General features: G+C 41.8%; 1 protein-coding gene across 3 annotated transcripts in view; it reads right to left on the reverse strand.

Annotated features, from left to right (window-relative positions):
- Positions 1-5,668: 5,668 nt before the first annotated feature.
- The window catches only part of prickle2b (prickle homolog 2b), a 46,038-nt gene continuing 37,040 nt past the window's right edge, over positions 5,669-14,666 (reverse strand). For all 3 annotated transcript variants that reach the window (XM_058373844.1, XM_058373843.1, XM_058373842.1), the window contains exons 3-8: positions 12,293-12,406; positions 11,986-12,123; positions 10,420-10,623; positions 9,385-9,571; positions 7,162-8,001; positions 5,669-7,063 (exon numbers count right to left, since the gene is read on the reverse strand). In XM_058373844.1, coding sequence (XP_058229827.1) covers positions 6,165-7,063; positions 7,162-8,001; positions 9,385-9,571; positions 10,420-10,623; positions 11,986-12,123; positions 12,293-12,406 — 2,382 coding nt within the window. In that variant the 3' untranslated portion in view covers positions 5,669-6,164. The remainder of the gene's footprint in view (positions 7,064-7,161; positions 8,002-9,384; positions 9,572-10,419; positions 10,624-11,985; positions 12,124-12,292; positions 12,407-14,666) is intronic.

Consider the following 14,666-nt stretch of genomic DNA (forward strand, 5'->3'; position numbering starts at 1 on the left):
ACGTTCCTGTCTTTTCAACAAGTACAGCATACACACTTCTTCCTCGCCGTCTGGCAGCATCGAGCTAACAAACGGACCGATAAATAACGAGAAAATCATTTCTATTAGCAATAAATTAGCGCCAAATGGACTAACGTGATGCGTAGAAACTTGAACAAACTAGTGTTATATGAATAAACGTGATTCAATTGAATAAAAAAGAATTTTTAATGTCCGACATTCCACCAGCGGAGTATAAATGACACCGATTTGAATGAAAAGGTTTGCTAGTGTAGAAATAATTCACTTCCATAAAACTAGTGAGCTAGAATATTGACTCAAGAGGAAATAAGTCATCTGGTCCCGGAGTATTTGAGTAATTACTTCACAAATTACCTCTGAAAATGATTTATTTCCTGTGTTTGTGTAAATGAACCACAATGAGAAAGACAACGTTAGCTGTGTATCTGTTGGGGTTTCAGTAGCTCACAAGGTTCATTCATTTCTTTATTACATTACATTTTTAAGTTTAAATAAATTATTTTCTATGTTAAAAACAATATTTCTTATTTATTTAAATTTATTTTTTATTTATTTAGATTTATTTACATTTTGAAAATGTATTTATAAATTGTTTAAAAAACTATTTTAATTTAAAAATTTAAATGTGATTGTTTCCCCTTGATCTTGCTGTACACTAAAACCTCCTGCTTGTTCTAGGAAAATAATTCTACATGGAGCTAACAGAAATAACCTGGAAAAAAAAAAAAAACACTCACGGGTTGAGATTTGTGGCCTGGTGCCACCCCATTTGACCAGGAGCCCTTAGCGAGTGCTTGGTATGTTCACCCTTTCTGAGAGCTGGTTATCAGTGCAGATAGCAAGCATGTGCCAGCATGTAGTGTTAGGAGATACAAAATGCTGGACACGATAGTTCAGAAACACAGCTAGCATGCTTGAGAGCGATAAAGACATGATCCAAAGCTCTCATTAGGATTAGCAGAGCCGTAATCCAGAAATTATGAACACCTTTAGAGAGTTCCTGTTGGTTTAAGAGTCAGGAAAGGGCTCCACCGAAGCGTGGACGTTTCTCAGATCAGACCCACGTGTGTGTGTTGTGAATGTGTGTGTCACCAGTTTGCACTACAGAGAACACTTCAGGGTGTCTGACTGTGCAGAAGGACAACAACTAGAAAGAAAATGTAAGAAAAAAGGGAGAAGGCAATGCAACAGAGACAACTTACTGAATGTAAATGAAAGCTGGCACTGGAGACTCCTTCCATAAAAAAAATAGAATTAACGCTAAATGAAGCAAAAAGGGTCATGTGACATCACCAAAACACTCATTCAGCCAAAGCCCTCTTTGATTTTATCATAAAAAAAGTCATTACATATGTGTCTTCACTGGTAGGAGTTTAAAAGAAGAATCCTGTGCCTGCAGTTTAAGTAGTTTTCCTCAAACAGGAAGTGGCAGCTTGGTGGTTAAGATGGCGGATGGCTGATGGGAAGGTTGCGAGTTCAAGCCACAGGACCACCAAGCTACTGCTGTTGAGCAAGACCCTTAACTGCTCAGATGTATAAATGTGATAAATCGAAGTTGCTCTGGTTAATGCTGTCTACCAAATTAAATAATAAAAATGTACCAAAAAAATTGTGACTTTCCTTTTTCTTTTCTTTTTTTTAATCGAACATTTTTGGCCACAACAAATCACAAAAAACCTTTTGCCAAAATCCTGGAGGGACTGAATAAATTAACCCTTCCTTTTCACAGAAATCTTGGAAAATGGTTCTCCTTTTCTACATTTATTTTCAGTCTTAGATTCTACAGACACAAGGACCGAGCTGTTAGAGCTGTGATAAAACCGATAATGTGCTAGCACATGCTACGAGTTGAAGTCCAGCTGCTCTTTATATCTGATTAGAGTTCAGAAAATCAACAGCATGGTGATAAGCTTCAGTTTTATCTCATTATGTGGAATTAACATATGTTCCTATAGACATTCAGCCCTAGAGACAGAATGTATGCGTCTTGACATAACTAGGATACACTGTCTAATTAGAGATGTAGGGAATGGGAACGCTGATAGCTTAAAGGGCATTTCTGCCAGCTTCGATTATGTGATATGGGAAAGCATAGAGGCGTCGTCGCTTCTCTTTTTTAAATTCCCCCTCCACAGACTAGACCAAGCATGGTTTTAATGGCTACGACACATCGTTAACAGTTTCAACCCACTATTTATGCCGATGGATTCCGAACAGAGCTGGCAGCCAAATCCCTACCAGGAGAGAACGAAACCCAGAACTGATCCGGGGTCAGCTCTGGTTTGTGCTGGTGCTAATTGAAGACACATGATGAGGAGCAGACTGGAAATCTCGGTCGGTTGCAGTCACACGATTCCTATTCACGGGTTGCTGTTGCGGCACCATTAACATTCCTGCATCCTACAGTTGCGAGTAATTAAATGAAGCTATTTTAAGATGCTGAGAGTGCTAAGCGGTAATTTGGCGCAGTTTGGCTTTAAACACAGATGATTACGGATTTCAGCAACCTCCAAAAGAGACTCCACATCCTTTTTAGAGGGAATAAATAGCAGATACGGGAAGGTGACTCGACACGGGTCGGGGCCAAGAAGAGCATAAAGACTTGAAAAAAATCAAATGTACATATGGGGTGATAAAATGTCAGTATGTTGCATTCATTTAGTCATATACTTTATTTTCACTTTAAATAAATATACATTACAAAAGCTCATTATAGATTCATTTGGGGCTAAAATTAGTGAATAACCCTGATGTGATTCAGTATCAACTCAGAAATGAGAATTTTGAGAACATGGATCACTTTGTGGTCGAATGGAGGACTGTTTTGCTTGAGACTGAAAACATCAGCAGGAATTTCCAGATGCTGAAATATTTGAACAGAATATTTATTTGTTGTGCCCAGAGTTCCCTGGGAGAAGCTCCATGTTCCCCATGGTGACCCTCAGAAAATGGATGGATTGATGACAGGATGGATGTTGATCCCATTTCCCGCCTACATCTTTTATAAAAACAGGACAAAGTCCTAGAGTAAACGTCTTAACCAGGGAATATCCGTTACTTGTACTTCCAGAATGCAACCTACACTGATCATAAAAGTGTGGATGAGATATTTCTGCAACAATGCACGGAAAAAAAACAAGAATGGTTTACAGTCTTGAAAGAACTAATCTCTTCAGATGAACAAACCCAAGGTTCCATAACAAGGCTATAATCTCCATGCACGAATATCTATATCTAGATATCTATAAATAAGTACCTGAAGCTCATGTACTAATTGGCTTTATGGGGTGTTTCCTCACTGCTTGCAATATCACCAGGAGCTTTCAGCAAACAGGAAGTAGAAGCTCAGTGGGTTAGATGGTGGAAAGCTGATGGGAAGGTGGCGAGTTCAAGTCTCTGGACTACCAAGCTACGTCTGTTGAGCAAGACTGCTCAGTTGAGATACATCCAGGTTCCCATGATTAAGTGCATCTACCAAATACCATGAATTAAAAAAAAAAGTTTTTATTTTTTGATGCAAAACGTGATCAAGCATTTTTTTTTCAGAAAAAAAATCCACAAAATCCTTTAAGCACTGAAAATCTGAGAGCTTGAATAACCGATTAGGGATTTTCACATTCTTGAGTACATGACCAACCTTATCGCACATTATCACGGTCATGGAAGATGTTTTAGAATGTAATGAAATAAAAACTCTCTGGCTCCATGGTGTGTTTCTTTACTGAACAACTGCAGTGCAGCTCACAACCCACAAGAATAGTATTGCCTTATTAACTGCTCATAAATCTTCAGAACTCTGATGCCAGTTTAACGTGGCGTGAAGCATATCCATAAACCACAGCTCATATTTACTGAAACCTGTAGCCGTGTGCATAGCGTGGCAACGTTTTCAAAGAGAACAAGCGCTTTATAGTCATGCTCCAAGTTAGAAACAGCTTCGGTAAGGATATAGACTCGTTCAAACGAGCTTGATTCAGCAAAAAAAAAAAACTCTTGATGGTTTTCATTAGTGAATTGGACATGGTGTGTTTTGAAGGGATTCTTATATTGTTTCATTCCTCTGCATCTAACCCTCATGCTACAACAGTGTCTCCGAATTCACCCGCGTAAATAGTCAATATAATTATTCACTAGACTCAACAAGGAGTCTTGGTGAAACGACTGCATTTTTCCAACAAAAAAAAGGAAGCAAAAAAGAGACGATATCCTGTGAAGCAGACATATCAAGAGAGAAATAATGAGATTCGACTGCCTGTGCAGATGTAGTCTACGGAGACACACCACAAGCCAGACGGTGGCATCTTCCAAAGCATATTTCCTTTCATTAATCAAATCGCTTCGTACCCGAGCGAAGCATTCCCAGGACAAATAAGAAAAGAAGAGAGCACTGGAGTGTACTGCAGCTCTGATGAGGTTCACATGCTGCTCAATACGTCCTCCATCAATGCACAAGAGAAGCCCGAGAGCTCGGTTTCTTCTCACTACTGCAAACAATGAAGCTCCTGTTTTGTTTAAAACTCTGAAAAAAGCTAAGAAAACCTAGCTTGTCTCGTGGACTTCAGAGGAACTTAAACAGCAGACCATACAGCTGAACGTCAACGCATATAGGCGTCGTCTGATTGGCTACAAATCGTTCAGATCTGACTTGTTTTCCTTTCCATCAAATAATACTTGGCACCGCTGCTACTGAATATAGACAAACCATCTCTTCAGGACGGGTGGGTGGGAACTCAAGCGAGAACGAGAAACCCACACCGACCCACCCAGCCATTCTCCCAGCATTTACCCTTAATGAAGTTCACATGTTTATGCAGCTGGTTTCTACAATAACTTGCCAAATGTTTTTTTTTTTGTGTGTGTCCTCCATCACCACATTATATAATACACACATTTTAAAGACATGCATTCTGTAAAGATTAGCGCAAAGACTTCTAAAGCCTCGTGCCTGTCAAAGATATTAGTGCTTCACCACCTTTAACCATGTCATTCCTCAGATTTCAACACGGCTTCACGATTCGATTCCCCACGCAGCATTAAAAGCACTTTAAGGCTACTTTATACAGGCTGATAAACTGAGGTCTTATAAATTTACAGCATGTCACGCTGTTCAACACGGTGTCATTGACATTCTGGTTGAGTTCCGTAGCAGACTGTGTGATATCGATTTGTACAGTTGCAATAGTTTTTGGCTACTGGTTTTCATTTTAGGCGCTTGTCGCAGGAGCGGTGAAATTTCTACCAGAGCTAGCTCAAAGATTGCAATGCTGAGCAAGTCCTATTAAGCATCCATGCATTTTTCACAATTACGCGATTTTTTTTGTAAATTTTTTTTTGTAAATTTTGAAATTTAATTAGGATTCAATTTCAGAGAGAATATTTATTTATCAAAGCTAATATTTAGCACCTATCCTAGCAGAAGTCTACTCTGAATCTCAGTACGCCAAAGCCAGGGTGAAAATAATCACGGCATTTTCATGAACACAGCTTTGTGGAAAGGAAACGTGTGAGTAACAGTGGGCAGGCGATGCTTCGTTGCTGTGTTCTGATGCATTTATTCATTGAGCAGATGGTGAGTGCGTTTTTTTTTTTTTTTCAAAGACCATGTCGTGCTCTGATGATCTGGAACCAACAGCTGTCAGTCAAACTAGTTGTTGAAATGCACTTTTAATTTCCAATACAGGACAAAAACCAGCAAAGTAACTTGCATGCGTTCCTATGGAATCTCTACATTATACTTAATACATAATTGATTCTATTGTTACAAAATATAAAAATATGTGGTACATCATTTACATTATATTCACTTTACATCCTTAACTTAAGTGTATTTTTTTAATTCATTTACTAATATACACATCGTAGTTACTCGTTTAGAAACACACTGCAAGAAGAAGTGGTGCAAAACTGGGCCGGCTATAAATGGGATAAAACTAAACGCAATAGCATGTCGGCTATGGCAAGACCAGGGGGAAACCGTTTCGAAGAAATGATTATTTAGGAATATCAAAAGGGAAAAAAGTATGCAAAAGCGTAATCTTAAGCTGACGTTACTGAATATCGCTGACAACCACACGATACTGAAAAGCAGATTCAAGCGACGTGAACGGTTGGCTTGTTATAGGTGAGTGCAGCAGGGTTGTTTGTTAGGAGATAATACAGTTTTTGCTTTTCCTGCGCTTGCGAGTGTGCAACTGTCCTCGAGTTCCCAGGTGACCGGATCCTACGAGTCCCGTAGAACTGTACTTATGCAGTAACTCCTCACTGGTCATATACCTTAGGTTAACAGGTTTGGGAATCGGCTCTCCCAGGAAATAGCCTTCGTCCTCGGATTCAGAAGATGAAGAACAGGTGGAGCACCAGTCGTCATCGTAATCATACTGATCCCAGGCGTAGCGGCCCATGTGGCGCTGCGGAGCCGGGTTCTGAAGTGTAAGGTCTGAAGTCGTGCGAGGGCACGGCCTGAACGGCTGTTGCCTCATTCTGGAATCTCTAATCCCACCATTTATTGGATCCCGCGGACCACGTGGAGGAGGAAACCGATCGTAATCCTCACATACGCGTAGCTGCGATCGCTCCGGTATTGCCGGACGTTGCTGGGCTGCCAAATTGAGTGCGTTTTCAGAGCGAGAACGTCGGGAACGGCGCGGACGGTGATGATGCCTTCGTCGTGGCTCTTCCGGTTCGAGAACGCGGCGGTGAGTTCGTTCACTCATGGGTGCCAATCGAGCATTGTGAGCGCTGCTCACTAAACTTGCCCTGTCCTCTTCCTGATAGGTGAAGCCGGGTGGTAGAATGGTGATCCCAGGAGACTGCTGTGAATACGGACGTGGATATTTCACCTGCACCAGTGGCTCCATTTCTAGGTACGGCTGCCCGGCAGTGAGACTGTGGAGAGATTCTGAGCTGTGGAACTGCACTGAAGAGTTTAGGGTTCCCATGTTGCTCTTCTCCGAAACGTTCATGCCTGAGTCTTTACTCAAGTCAGGCATAGAGAAGCGGGACAAGTGCTCCTGCCTCTTACTGCCACCATCTGCTGAGGTACCTGCATTTAACACAAGAAGAAGTAAAACAATGTGTGTAAATAAAAGTGAATAAGCACAAACGAGAAGTCATGTCAAGCCAAGTCAAGTCGAGAGCTACCTGTAGCATTTGACAGAGCTAGTGACTCCATGGATCCACGAGGTGTTTGCTCCATTGGTGTCAGCTGTTCACTAAAGCTAAGTGCATTGATGGGGTTCCTGCTGCGGCCCAGCTGAGCTGCAACCTCCCTCTCTCTTTCCCTCTCTCGCTCCTTTTGAAAGGCATGCATGCTGATAGAGCGCTTGTCCATGAACCCGTTGGATGATAACTCGTTAAAGCTAGCCTGCGCTTTCAGCTCGGAGGGGTACCGCTCCTCCAGTTCTGGCTGGAGCCAGTTCTCATTGAATGAATGTCCTTTAAGGGCAGATATAGGAGGTCTCTTGGACTGTGCAGACTCTTTGGGCTTGCTGTCTTGCTGGGCATAGGACGTTCTAATGTTGCACTGACTCAGGAGTTGCAGAGGAGTTGGTGAAGATTCAGTATGACTGTCATAGCCGTATCTATCGGTTTGCTTTTTCCAGGACGGAGGATCTCGGGTCAGACTGGGGGCCTGACTCGACAGACTCAGCAAGTCCATCTGGAGGGAAAGAGGGTCCACGTCGGCCGAATAGCGCACGCTAGAACTGTTTCCACCACTGTTGCTATTGCTACTGCTCTTGCTAGATTTGGAGCTGCTGTGCCTGGCCTCACGGGTTCGACCACTTTGGAAGGCAGAGTCCGAGGAGTCCGAGCCATTGTTGGCGTCCTCGTTCACGCTACAAGCCCGTGAGCAGAAGATCTGACCCTGTTTGGGCAGAAATGGACGACCCAGGAGTGACTTCTTGCAGCGTGCACAGCAGAAGCAGTCTTCAGTGGCATGCCAGTGCTGCCCGTCGTATGTCATCTGACCCTGGTCAATACCTGCGACAGACCCAGTTGGCAAGAAAAGTTACAAAGAAAAATCCAAAGAGTTTAAGAAATGCCCCACAGTTTAGGTGATGTTTCACTCTAAAGTAACCCACTAGTCAAAATCTAGAGACTCAGTTAAAAATATAAACTGTGACTTTTTTAACCAGACTCACTCGGATTTAATAAAACCCTTGCCCGTACCTCAAATAGAAAGAAAGAAAGAAAGAAATAAGCAGGGTGCAGTCAATAGAACAGTCACTGATATATTTTTAGGAGCTCTAGTTACTGATTAAGAAGTTGTTGGAGGGTCAAATATCACTTTAAGTGCATTTTAACTGAGCCATTATAAATATTGATGAGTAAGATAAGTGAAGGAAAGAAAGTCCAAATATTAGAAAGTCCACTCTAATTCCCTTGAAGTGCAGAAGTGTTTGGAGTAAACTGATTATGCTGCACGCCTTGCACTACACAAATACATTACGTTTTAATTACAGCTCCACTTACACACGCGAACCGGCCCTGGCCTAATGGGCAACATCTGTTTGCAAGCCATTTTTTAAATCAGTTTCACTCTTGTGTTTTCTGCGGCCTGTACAGAAAATGACTACAGACAGAATTTGTACTGAGTGACATGCCAAACGCAGCTGGAACCGGTACCGGGCTTGAAACCCATGAGCCAATGAGCCGAGTTATTATGGGATGGAGTGTTGCCTTGTGTCACAGTTAGGGGTAACTAAGTAATGGAAAAATTGGGCAATACTTGACTAACGTCAATAACGCGTTAGGTCTTCAGAACAGCTCTTGGCTAACTGTTAGTCACATTTGGAATGGTTTCTTATAATAAACCGTACCATTGAAATGAATAATTGACCTGCTGTCATGTTGAGCAATTACTCATCAACAGTTAACAACTAATTCTGGGGTTGAAAATTTCATTTTGTCCTAAATCCCTCCAACAAGAAAAGAAAAAGTGGCATGGGTTTTGGTTCCCCATGTCAAGAATAGGAACTAGTTCCTCTTGTCCTGACGCTAATGTCCTTGACACAAATTAGGCCCACCAATATCGAGGGGTTATACGCCAAAACATAACATGGACCCAAACCACTTCCTATTTCAGCCAGCAGAGGCTGCGATGGCCAGAATTCTAGTGTAAATATCTCTGCCAAGCATTTCAGGGTTATGTTCTTGTAGGTGACTCAAGATCTTATCCCTGTTGACTGTTATTGTGTACTGGAATCTTATTTTTGATTTCTTATTACATTTGAGGAACAAGCTCTAGCCTTCCTCTACTCTTTATCAGAACCCGATCAGATGTTTCATAGCTACAGATCTGCAATTCCGAGGAAGTTCCCTGGCTGGCAGACCTCTCTGGTGTCGGTTGATATGTTCTCGTACCGATATGTTCTCCGCAGGAGTCGCAGTACTCGGCGTAGAGGGACTCGAAACATCCACAGCAGTACGGCCGACCCTCTTTCATGATGTAGCGCTGGCCACCCAAGACCGTCTCGCACTCGAAACAACAGAAGTGTTTCATGTGCCAGTGCCTGCCTTCTGCCTCCGTGCACTCATCCGCGAAGATGATCTGAGGGGAAAGAGGTGAAGAGAGCGATGGCAAGTGATGCATGGAGCCATTTATCATTGAATAGAAGCTAAAAGCCAAAACTGCACCCATCCATTACGTTTAATTTTAGGACAGACAGCAAGGCTCAGTGGAAGCGATCCCGGCAGCCCTCGCCCTGGGCGACTCCGCTGCACCAAACTCTCGCATATATCAGAAGCGGGAAAAAATAGACGTTTTAAAAAAGTACTATTTTCAACTGCAGAATCGTTTCAGGTTCGTTCAAAACGGATGTGATAAAAAGACAGGACGAGAGGCCAGACGCCTGAATTATTCATGACCATGATTAGTTTAATGCCTCCATTAATCCAAGTAATCCTCTACTGTTAATCATCTGCGTTTAAATATGCATGCGCTCGAGTGTTTGCTCGCGTGAGCTCTCATCATACATTCTGAAAATTTGCTGAAAACTTGCAATTTCTGATTTGAGGCATGACTAAGTGTTGCAAATGTAGACGTTTTCTAAGCCACTGAGACGGAAAAGTGGAAAATAAACCGATCCTTAACTAATCAAGCTGGTTGAAAAGGAAACCGTGCAAGAAAGTAGGTTACAAGGGGCGGGATTTGGGGACACAGCATGATCATGAGTGTAGAGTATAAAATATGATGAAGGTGGGTTGTTAGAGGAAAATAATTGAAGATATGGTAGTGCGGTAAAGCAGAGGTTCAGTTACCAATCCGATGGGGATTCTTTTGACCATTTAGAAACGAGAACATGTCAAATATTGTATATTGGTGAAGGCAGAACTGAAACTACATATCGCAACACTACAGAATGAATGGGGTGTGTGTGTGTGAGGGGCTCGTTATACCTCGTCGCATGCTGAACACCGCGGTTTCAGTCTCTCAGCGTGGTGTCGCCCGCAGTAGATTTTACCCTCCTGGTAGAAGTAAATGAGGTCCACCAGGAGCTCGTCGCATGTGCTGCACACGAAGCACTGCGGGTGCCAGCACACGCCGTGACCCGCCCGAGATGCAAACACTGCGATGTCGCCTCCGTTGATCTGACCACCGCACTGAAGGAGAAACAGAACATAGATTATAAATCAGTATCAGATGACACGACTTCAACTTCTCAGTACGAGCAGAGCAGGCAGCTGGACAGACGGCTTTTTTTTCGCACAATAATTATTCAAGGGAGATTTCATTTCCTTTTCCTTCTCATTTTACATTCCATCAATATTATGTTCCTTCAATATGAGACAGCTCCTTAAATAAATGAATTGAGCGGTGATTTAAAAACAGAGTTCTATTTAAATCAATATAAATGCCAGCACAATTTACAAGCAGACATTTAAAATTGAATTTCATTGGCCAGAGTGATCTCACAGTCCGGTAACGGCAGGACGGTCCACTCTGATGGTCGGCTTTTACGACAAACCACTATGAAAATGACGCCGTGTGGTTTTTAAATTGATTGTGAATGTATTAAAGAATTTTTCCTTCATGATCACTTCAGTCATGCAGAGGTCAGCGCTAGTGTGTGTGTGTGTGTGTGTGTGATGGAGATTAAATCAATAAAGGCAACCTTTCTATTCCAGAGTGTGTCTGATAACGCTGACAGGAGGAAACGGCTATAAATCTAACACGGTGGCGTCTTGGTCTTCAGGCATGCGCCCTCTTTAATAATCGGTTCCTTGCTTCAGCGTTCTGCTGTATACCTCAAAAGCTCACTATTTATAGGAACCTTCTGTTCCTGCACAGCTGAAGACAAAATAAATATCTGCAGGTTACACAAGTGTGTGTTTGTGTGTGTGTGTGGACCATCTGTGTGTGAGGGGCAGCAGGAAAGGGAGCAAGGGCAAGCAGGTGGATTCAGCAATCTTTAACACACTCATAGCTGTACAGCATAAAAGGACGAAAGTCTTAACAGCAGAGACTCGATCTCGATCTCTCTCTTGGTCTCTCTCTCTCTCTTTATCTCTCACAGATAGCTATAACTGATTTGCACTGTAGGCACATAAATCTGCATATTACAGTATATTGTTTTGTCACCAAAATAGGAACGCATTTTTTCCAATGCACGTTTTTCCATCTCAGACATTTTCTCATTTTCCTAAAATCTGCTAAAATACCTTAAAAGTGTTCAGTTTTTCCTCAGATGTTTTAGCAGTTTCTCAGTTTCCTGTTTTTTCCATGAAGTTTTCTAGAACGCTTAAATCCTTTTCCCCCGCCAAATAATTTGCAAAACCTTTAGATGGAAACACATCCAATGCATTTCAGCCCTGCAGTTATCACCACCACATTTGTCTGCATGTGTAATAACACAGTTATCCACATCCAAATGTTATTAAGACGATAACATGTCTGAGATTGACCTCTGATTTTAAAACGCAAAATGTCAGATAAAGAAATCAAAGCCAGATAAAGACACTGACCTGTTCACATATGGCTCCGGTCATGGTGACGGGAAAAGGCCTTACATTACCGCGACCCAGGTTCTCCCTCTTCCTCTGGTTACTAAAGAGCTTGAGCTCCCTCTTCTCCTCATCATCCAGAGAGCTACAGTATCGCACCTGGAGCAGGAAAGAAGGATTCAGTCAAACAGACTTGAACCTTATTTACATGTGGAAGAGACGACATTTCAGAGTATGTAAAAAAGTACAGAGTACAGGTGTGAAGAAGGATTTAGTAGCGCACACACACACACACACACACACAAACAGGTGGCAGAAGCGTTCTCACCTCATTGTCGTGAGGTGGCAGCTGGTGCAGGAGCTGCTTGATGCGATGTTTCTCTCCAACGCTGTTCACATACGGAACCTTCTCCTCAGGCAGAGAGCTGTAATACTGATGAACCTGCAGTTTAACAACACAAAAATCTGTTAATCTGTACCAAGCACACAAAGTTTTCAACACAATCTGTATGAACCGATCAGAAGACATTCTGGGACAGCAAGTGTTTTAGGTCAGATTTTGGACTAAAATGACATTGTGGCTTATTGGGAACTCCCAGAAACTGACAAGTTACTACACTGGATTTATATCTAAAAAAAAAAGAAAAAGAAAAAAAGATAATACTCCAATGTGACTCCAGTGACTCAAAGCGAACGGAGATCATTTATTTTCAACAAGAGATGCCGAATTCCGACCACCTGAGCAACAAGGAGTGTTAGTGACGAGACGTGGGCATGTCCTCATCAAAAATGAACTTTCTGATCATACAGTGAGACTCTAGAGCAGAACATGATCCGTGACAAAAACGTGAAAAATATATGAAATGATGCAGATAAACAATTTTTTTTACATAAGCGTCAAATCTCCCTCTGGAATGTTTCATAAGAAATCAGATTTGTTATGAAGTAAAATGCTAGCTACACCACCTGCTGAGAATCGTTATCACTATGGCAACCGATGGCAGACGAGTGACTTCATGGTATAGCGACTAGCATAACGTGATTACTTTTTCACAAAATGGAAAAAAAAAAAAAAAAAAATCTACTAAATTTTACAGATCTGTAAAAGGTCCAGGATTTGATCAGATCCAACAGATTGTATAGAGCTGTAGGTTTATTATAAAACCTTCTGCATGAACGGGTTAGAGATCCTAACCAATATATCACATTATATTAAAAAATAATAATTAATTATTAATTTTTTAAAAATAAATCTCTAAAGATTTTATATATGGAAAATTACTGAAAATTCTAAAATTTACTGAAATTTCTAGTTTCAGTAAATTAATTTACATTTAATTTAGAATTTTTTTTTTTTAGATTTAATTACAGTTAAACAGATAAGGACAAAAACCAAACACGTGTTTCATCATATTTTTAAAGCTCTGTGTTTAGGGACATCTTCATCGTCCAGCTAGTGATCTGCTATGGAACAGTTCGTTTTTTTAGTGAGCCGAGTGCTGTAAAGGCTGACCGTTGTTATTAGTGTCAACTGTTTTCCAGTAAGATCTAAATGAATTTATTTAATTAATTATTTGTAATATTTCTCTGAGTATTTTTGAGAATTCTGAGGATTGCAACTTTTCCATTCTGACACAATCCCCCATATATATTTAGACTTGGGTGTTATGTTTCTGCACCATTTCCACATTTTGGTCATCATTTTTTTTTAAATTCCACTGCAAGCTTAAAGGTTTCTACCTTAAATTAAAAGACAAAACGTCTGAAACATGCTCGCGTCCTGGGAATGAGGTAAACATGGGGGCAGGGTGTGATTCAGCCCCTGTTCTTGTTAACCCTTCCCCCATTCCTTGACATGTCCTTTCAAACACACACACACACACACAGAGCAATTAGAGTCGGGGTGATTTATAGCTGAGCAATGTAAAGTTAATGGAATCTGCCCTCTCACATCCCCGGCTGCTGTGCTGACATGGAGGCTTCATCTCCACACCCCGCATGCTTGTGTCTATTTCCGCACACATGCTTGCGCGTATTTATCCGTCCAGTTCGGAGCAGCTCTAAATTACGGTGATTAACAGCGGCACTCAGACGAGACCTTTGCACTCCACCTTTTGCGGCTAAGTGGCAAGGACGAAACCAGGGCTTTTGCCATTAGCGGCGTACAAACACAAAGCCTTGCATTATATCAGTGGAGTAACGAGGGGAAGGATTTGAACTCATAACCTTGAGGTCGGAATTACAGTAAGGTGGATATTCTGAGGTGTGATAACGTTCCAGACCTCCTTCTGGCCTTCCACCTCATTACACATGGCAAATGTCTAATGACTTAATGTGATAAAGCACCCAGCACCTTATACCGTATAAACCAGTCCCTGAACATGGATACCGCATGAGACGTGATTTATAAGCGTCTCCAAAGCCTGCTGTTGGTTGAGAAAAACCAGCAAGACGACGCTTTCCACTATATTCATCACTCCCTTTCAGACACAGATGAAGTACAAGACCACAGATGATGTCCTTCCTGTGTGTGAAACACCAGCGGAAACGAGAATCCCCAATCTTGAATCTCGAGGCTGTAATTCTAACACGACTGGACCGTCCAGAGCCTCGCTCTGCCCCTGAAGAAGAGCATGGACCAATGGCTTTTCCGCTGCTTGTCTTGGCCATCCGTGCTTTTCAAGAAGTACCGGAGAAGACGT

The sequence above is a fragment of the Hemibagrus wyckioides genome, linkage group LG21, assembly GCF_019097595.1.
Source record: "Hemibagrus wyckioides isolate EC202008001 linkage group LG21, SWU_Hwy_1.0, whole genome shotgun sequence".
NCBI lineage: Eukaryota > Metazoa > Chordata > Actinopteri > Siluriformes > Bagridae > Hemibagrus > Hemibagrus wyckioides.